Below are 7,879 nucleotides of genomic sequence, written 5' to 3'. Positions count from 1 at the left end.
CCTGCCTCTGCCTCCCCAGTGCTGGGATTAAAGGCGTGCGCCACCATGCCCCGCTTTTCTTTTTCTTTTTCTTTTTTTTATGTGTACGGGAGTGTATCGCCTGCATACATGTGAGTGCACCCATGTTGTGCAATGCCTCAGAGGTCAGAAGAGGGCTTCGGATTCCTCTGGAACTGGAGTTAAGGACAGTTCATAGCCACCATGTGGGTGCTGGGAATTGAACCCGGGTCCTCTGCAAGAGCAGAGCCGTCTGTCCAGCCCCCAACTTGCTTTTGTAATGTTGGTCATTTTGACTGGGATAAGAGAGAATCTTAGTTTAGGTTTTATTAGCATTTACCTGGAGCATCAAACTCCCCTGGAACTGGAGTTACAGATGGTTGTTAGCCACCATGTGGGTGCTGGGAATTGAACACGGGTCCTCTGCAAGAGCAGCCAGTGCTCTTAACCGCTGAGCCATCACTCCAGCCCCCTGAACTAAACTCTTACTAGGAATTACCCCTTTTGCTTTTTTTTTTTTTTTTTTAAAAAAGGACTTTGTAAATTGCTACAGTGAAAAAACCCAGAGCTTTGGTTTGGCCTTTATCCCATCCAAATGACTGGATAGCTAAATCTTTAAGTCAGACTGAGCTCTTGGATGTGTTTACAAGTGAAGAAATGGTTGCCGTCCAGAGGGTCATGAACTCTTGTGTATATGGAGATCAGAAGTTAACTTTCAGGGTCAGTCCTCACTTCCCGCCTTGCTGAGCTCAGGTCTCTTGTCTCTGCTGTGCACACTGTACTTCAGGCCAGCCGGCCCCTGGCTTCCAGCGCATCTTCTGTCTGTGCCTCCGGTCTTGAGGTAGGAGTGCTGGCTTTCAGCTGTGGAGCCACCACATCTAGCTTTTTATGTGGCTTCTCAGGATTGAACTCAGGTCACCAGGCTTGAGCAGCAAGTATTTTAACTACTGAGCCATTTCCCCAGTCCCCAGGCTAAGGACCTGCAAGACCACCCTCACTGCTGGCACTAATTTCAAACTGCCTTCAGTCAGTTTCTTCATTCCCTAGAAAGCCCTCACAGAACTTACTGAAAGCTGCTGTGCATCCACTTACAGAGAGAGAGGATGCAGTGTCAGTCAACTATGTTCTGAGGTTCTGGCTGTCCTCTTCCACTAGGGTCTGAGCACCTGAGCTTCTTTTCTGCAGGTCCCAGCAGAGACGGCACAATCAGCGAGGACACCATTCGAGCATCTCTCATTTCAGCAGTCAGTGACAAACTGAGATGGCGGATGAAGGAGGAAATGGATCGAGCCCAGGCAGAGCTCAATGCCTTGAAACGAACAGAGGAAGACCTGAAAAAAGGTCACCAGAAACTCGAAGAGATGGTCACACGTTTAGATCAAGAAGTGGTAAGTAATTCACTGAAGACTTGCAGATTTGGGACTGAACTGTAGCCATGGCAAAGTGTCCTAGATGCACCCCGGATGTGTGTGTAGTAAGATCAGAAAACCATGAGTGTCTTTAGATGATTGAAAACAGCTTCTCTAAGCCAGGCGTGGTGGTGATGCACTTGTGGCCTCAGCACTGAGACCGAAGCTGGAGAGTCATCAATTGGAGGCCAGCTGGGCTGTATAGCAGAGCCTTGTCTCAAAGAGAAGGTGGGGGTGGGGAAGAGGAGAGAATGTAGCATCCCAGCAGTTTTAAAGTGGAGCCATTCTGGTATCTGCTTTTCTGCTGGAGAGTGAGTGACATCTGTCACACTGCACTGTCACCCTAGGAGGCAGTGTGTAACTGGAAACGGTACTGCCAGACACGTACCAGGAAGTTTGAACTTAAGAGTTCTAAACATGATAAAGGCCTGCAGACCTTGAATTGGATACTTAAGGAAGAGATGTATTTCAGAATGTTTGCGCCTTCATGAAAGTATCTTCAACAAGCTTTTCTACCTTAGTCAGAGACACTTGGGGTTGCCTTAAGAGCTTTGTCTCAGCACAGCCTGTGCCCTTTAGTCTTCACACTTTATTATGTCTAAAGTGAATGCCTCAGTAGATGTCTATTTTCAGTTCAAGAATGTGATACCAGTGTGACTTTGAGCCTACAACCCCTACCTACACTGTCTTGAAACTACAGAAAGTGTTGGTGCTCAGCGCCTCAAACCCTTTACATAGACTGGAGGACTATTGTGGGAATTTCTATGTAAAGGAACTTCCTGCTGGAAAGCACCATGAAAGTCTAGTTGGCAGTACTGTTTGTGACTGTCACTGAAAGTCATTTCAGGGAATTTCCACCATTACCCTGTTTTCATCCAACACGTTACAAAACACATTTCCTCTTCCTTTGACCAGTAAATTATTGGAAACATAAATCTCGTCTATGAGCTGCTTAGTGTAAAGTTACCATGCTTGGACTGTTCTGTTTTCAGGCTGAAGTTGATAAAAACATAGAACTTTTGAAAAAGAAGGATGAAGAACTAAGTTCTGCTCTGGAGAAAATGGAAAATCAATCTGAAAATAATGATATTGATGAAGTTATCATTCCCACAGCCCCACTGTATAAACAGATCCTAAATCTGTATGCAGAGGAAAATGCTATTGAAGACACTATCTTTTACCTGGGCGAGGCCTTGAGGCGGGGAGTGATAGACCTGGATGTGTTCCTGAAGGTACGCCTTCCTTACCCTGCTTTCCAGGATTTGGAACTTGTGCTGTAACGGTACTTGAAAAGCACAAACCAGGACAGTTTCTTTGTATGGTACCTTGAGATAAGCATAATTCTTCTTTAAAAAAAAAAAATTTTCAGGGCTAGAGAGATGGCTCAGTGGTTAAGAGCACTGGCTACTCTTGCAGAGGACCCAGGTTCAATTCCCAACACCCACGTGGCACCTAACAACTGTCATTAACTCCAGTTCCAGGGAAATCATTGCCCTCTTCTGACCTCCATGGGCATTAAATGACATGGGTGCACTTACGTGTGGGTAACATACTCATACACATAAAATAAAAATATTTTTAAAAAATTTTTTTGCTAATTTTATGTGTGTGAGTGTTTTGCCCACGTGTGTAAGTGCACTTGTACATGCAGTGCCCACAGAGACCAGAAGAGGGTGTTGGATCCCCTGGAACTGGAGTTATGAATAGATGGTTGTTAGTTGCCGAATGGGTGCTGGGAACTGAACCCGGGTCCTTAAGGATGAATAGCTCCTGCTCTTAGCCCCAGTGTCATGCTGCTGCTTCTGTGCCTGCTTGGGTCAGGAGCACATCAGGTAGACATTGAGGTTTTAATTTCCTCCACGTCATACCACCTAAGTTGAGATTATTACCAACCCCCATTTTTTATTTGTTGAAAGTCTGATTTTAGTCCAGTTTTCCCAGATCAGACACCCTGGAAGGAATGGGCTTCCCTTTGGAATGAAGAGTGTTTGCTGTTTACTGGAAATCCAATAGGATAGCCAGGGTTGGTTGGTTGGTTTGTTTTTTTTTAAGACAAGGGTCTTCCTGTAGTCCCAAGTGGCCTGGAACTCAGTATGTAGACCAGGCTGGCCTTGATCTCAAAGAGATTGGCCTGCCTCTGCCTCCCACATGCTGAGACTAAAGGCATGTGCCACCATACCCGGTTACTGCTTTCTGTTGGGTCACGGAGAATATGATCCTAGAAATAGTGACCTTTGAATAGTGACCCTTTGAATAATGGATCCTGCGTCTGATGGTACCTCAGTGTTCTTGGCAGGCTGAGCAGGATCTTGCTGATCTTGCCTGCCTCACAGTGGGTGAGTAGCTAACCCAAGTCCCTCAGGTCTGGGGCAGAAAGGTGAATGGCTGAGTGTTAAGTAGAGTTCCAGGGGGAATGCTCTACCCAGTGGGGGACATGGCATAAGAAAAGATGTAAACAGAGGCAAGAGAAGTGTGCTGCTTTCTAGCCAGTGGGTCCAGGGGTAAAGCTAGTCCTGTGCTCCTTATCCCATCCCTTCCTTTTAGCCAAGGGACAAGTTGGCAACCTAGATTAGAATTATAGTATGTTTTCCTGGTATCTTGGAGTCTGGCGATTCAGCTCAGGGCTTAAGATGGTTCTCAGGGCACAGTGCTTACCTATTGTGTGCAGGGCTCTGGATTCAGTCCTCGGTGTTGTGAAGCCAAACCAAACAACCGGAGCCAGATCCTGCCATGTGATCGGTTTTAAATCCCTGTATAATGAGGTAATGGTTCTTAGGTTGATCGGTGTGGTTAGGGTTGTTACATTCTCTCTGGATCATTACAAGCTGTCTGATACTTGAAGCCTGATCAAACCATTCTGAACTATTAATCCCCTCCCTCTTACAGCACGTGCGCCTCCTGTCCCGGAAGCAGTTCCAGCTGAGAGCACTGATGCAGAAGGCGAGAAGGACAGCAGGCCTAAGTGAGCTCTACTGACTGGCCTCGGCTGCACCAGCTCTTCTCAGAACATTCTCTTCTCCTTTCTCTTATCCGTAGGTACCCAGAATAAGTTATTGCAGTTTATCATTCAAGTGTAAAATATTTTGAATCAATAATATATTTTCTGTTTCCTTTGGGTAAAGACTGGCTTTTATTAATGCACTTTCTATCCTCTGTAAACTTTTTGTGCTGAATGTGGGGACTGACTATGCTAAATAAAATTTGTTGCATAATTTTCCTCTTCTTTATTGGACTTCTTGAGGAAATCCTAGTAAGAAGCCCTGATTTGCTGGGCGTGGTGGCGCTAGCCTTTAATCCCAGCACTTGGGAGGCAGAGGCAGAGGCAGGCGGATCTCTGTGAGTTCCAGGCCAGCCTGGTCTACATACTGAGTTCCAGGTCAACTGAGGCTACAGGGAGCCCCTGTTTCAAAAATACCAAAATAAAAAAAAGAAGAAATCCCTGATTTCCATTTAACAAACAAAGTGTAATTAATCTATTATAAATTGCAGTTTAATATTATGTGTCTTTTTTAATTTTTTTTTTAATGTGTATGCATGTATTGCCTGCACGTAGTAAGTGCACCCGTGTTGTGCAGTGCTCTTGGAGGACAGAAGAGCTGTCAGATCCCCTGGAACTGGAGTTACGTACAGCTGTTAGCTGCCGTGTGTGTCCTGGGATTCGAACCCATGTCCTCTTCAAGAACAGCCAGTGTTCTTAACCACTGAGCCATCTCTCCAGCCCCCTAATATTCTGTTTAATAGATAACACATAGAGCTCCGAATGTTAAATATTTGCTATTAAAGGATCTGAGTGACCTTTTCTGGGATAGGTTGCTGCTGTGCCCACTTTCTTTCTAGGGCTAAATGAACCATGACTTTTTTTTTTTTTTTAATGAAATTTTGCATTAGGTAGACAAAAAGTCTAAGGTCTAGATCCTCTAATAAGTATGATGAGTGGGAGTCATAACAGAAATGTTCGAATATTTGAAATGAAAGACAGGGCACCAAAATTTTGGGAATAGCATTTATATAGAGCCTCAAGGGAAATTAAAATAGGTTGGACAGCTCTAATCCAAAAGCCAAAAAACCTGAAATGTTCCAAAATTCAAAACATTTTGAGAACTGATGTGATGCTCAAAAAATTCAAATTTTGGGGCCATTACTGATTAGGGAAGGTGGTGATTAAAGCACAAATATTTCAAAATCTGAAAACACTGAATCCTGAAACACATCTGGTACCAAACATTCAGAGAAGGAATACTAAACCTATGGTAGCAAATGCCACAGAAAACCAGAAAGATCTTAATTATAGCAGAAGCTTTATCATTTAAAATGAGTGCCTGCATGTGTGTAAGTGCACCCATCCGTGCAATGCCTGCAGAGGCCAGAAGACAATGTTGGGTCCCCTAGAGCTAGAGTGATTGTTAGCCACCATGTGGGTGCTAGGAACTGAACTTCTGCAAGAGTAGGCAGTGCTCTTAACTGCTACACATTTCTCCTGCCCCCTAAACTTCTAAAGAAACAAAACAAGAGTATCACATTGAAGAAAAAAAAGTCAAGAAAAGAAATAATAAATTATGCTAAAAATTGACGAAATAGCTAGTAGAGAGTACTAACACTAAAAACTGATTCTTTGTAGATCTGCAAAGCTGAGAAACCCAGACTGGTAAGAATAGATACAGGGTGCACACCTGTAATCCAGCACTTGGGCAGAAGCAGGAGGACAGAAAGTTTTAAGGCCTTCCTGGCTACAGAGTGACCCTCAGACTAAAGAGAGAAGACAGATTGCTGGGATCAGATCTAGTATGTACAGTAACAATTTGTTCACTTTTTTTTTTAACGTGTATTGAGTATATTGCCTGTGTGCATGCGAGTGCACCCGTGTCGTGCAATGCCACGGAGGTCAGAAGAGGGATTCGGATTCCCCTGGAACTGGAGTAAAGGACAGTTTGTAGCCGCCATGTGGGTGCTGAGAATCGAATCCAGGTCCTCTGCAAGAGCAGTCAGTGCTCTTAACCACTGAGCCATCTCTCTAGCCCCCAGTAACAATTTATTTTAAAAATCAGTATCTCATCACGCATGGTAGCTCACACCTTTGATCCCAGCACTCGGGAGGTAGAAGCAGGTATATCTCTGCGAGTTCAAGGCCACCCTGGTCTGCATAGTGAGTTCTGGGCCAGCTGGGGCTACAGGGAGACCCTGACTCAAAAAGACCAGAAAAGAAAACAGAAGATGGAGAAAATGGATGTAGTAGTGGTGAACTGCAGACCACCCCTGTGAAGGAGTGCAGACTGCAGGCCCAAGTGGACAGCGCTAAAACTAGACTTGAAGTATCTTCTTCCCTAAATTTGGAACTGGAGTTCTGAGTACTTTATAGTAAATCCAGTACAGCAAATAGCAACTCTGTATGTTAACTTTTAAATGATCAAGCAAGCCGGGCATGGTGACCCACGCCATTAATCCCAGCACTCAGGAGGCACAGGCAGGCAGATCTCTGTGAGTTTGAGGCCAGCCTGGTCTACCTAGTAAGTTCCAGGCCAGCCAGGGCTACAAGGAGACCCCCTCTCAAAAAGGCAAAAAAAAAAAAAAGAGTACATTTTCAGTGCATATAGTGAGTTCCAGGGCAGCTGGGGCTACAGGGAGACCCTGTCTCAAAAAGAAATAAATAAATAAATAAATAAATAAATAAATAAGCAAAATCAGGTTCCCAATTTTTGGCTGTCCATAGATTTAAAGCTTCTAGATGATTTTAAAGTACAGTCATTACATAGTGCTAAACTCCTGAACTCTTAAGACTCCAACTGCCTGCCTGACAGTCAGTGTTCTAGTTTGTTTTCAATTACTGTGACAAAACACTCTGACCACTGCCAACTTGGGGAGGAAAGGGTTTATTTATCTTACATCTCCTGGGTCACAGTTCATCAGGAAGCCCAAGATAGGAACTCAGGGCAGGAACCTGGAGGCAGGAGCTGAAGCACAGACCATGGAGGAACGCTGCCTACTGGCTGCTCCTCTGTCCTGTGCTCAACCTGCTTTCTTAGACAATACAGAACAACCTGCCCAGGGATGGCACCACCCACAGTGGTTTGGGCCCTCCACATCACTGAACAGTCAAGAAAATGCCCCACAGACATGGCCACAGGCCAGTCCAATGGAGGCAATTCCCCAATTGAGGCTCCTCTACCCAGGTGTGTGTGTCAAGTTGGCATTGAAGCTCTCCAGCACAGGCAGTTCCTCTTGAGTGTCTTCAATGTCTGATTAGCATGCCTCAGAGATCTTCCCTCACTTCCCCCATGGAAGCATCCCACCCTAGATAAGCAGCTCTGCATTGAGTGAGTTGACCTGGAAAGGAGGAAATGTGAACGTTTTTATCCTTCCATTCCCCTCGCTACTTGGCATCTATCAGAAGTCCAGCAGAGCTTATCTCTAAAGTGCGCCTTGAAATTGCCCAATGTGTGTGTTCCAATGAGGAGTCTAGAACAGATCTGGAGAGC

At 44.9% G+C, this 7,879-nt stretch overlaps 1 protein-coding gene across 1 annotated transcript in view; it reads left to right on the top strand.

Annotated features, from left to right (window-relative positions):
• Tsg101 (tumor susceptibility 101) overlaps window positions 1-4,618 on the top strand; it is a 35,444-nt gene extending 30,826 nt beyond the window's left edge. The window contains exons 8-10 of the mRNA XM_008831698.2: window positions 1,183-1,385; window positions 2,399-2,638; window positions 4,293-4,618. Of these exons, the coding sequence (XP_008829920.1) occupies window positions 1,183-1,385; window positions 2,399-2,638; window positions 4,293-4,382 (533 nt within the window). The 3' untranslated portion in view covers window positions 4,383-4,618. The remainder of the gene's footprint in view (window positions 1-1,182; window positions 1,386-2,398; window positions 2,639-4,292) is intronic.
• The last annotated feature ends 3,261 nt before the right edge of the window (window positions 4,619-7,879 follow it).

This window comes from Nannospalax galili, unplaced genomic scaffold (genome assembly GCF_000622305.1).
Source record: "Nannospalax galili isolate Female #2095 unplaced genomic scaffold, S.galili_v1.0 scaffold615, whole genome shotgun sequence".
In the NCBI taxonomy this organism is placed as follows: domain Eukaryota; kingdom Metazoa; phylum Chordata; class Mammalia; order Rodentia; family Spalacidae; genus Nannospalax; species Nannospalax galili.
The sequence above is the reverse complement of the archived record's forward strand: the minus strand, read 5'-3'. Positions and strand labels throughout refer to the sequence as shown.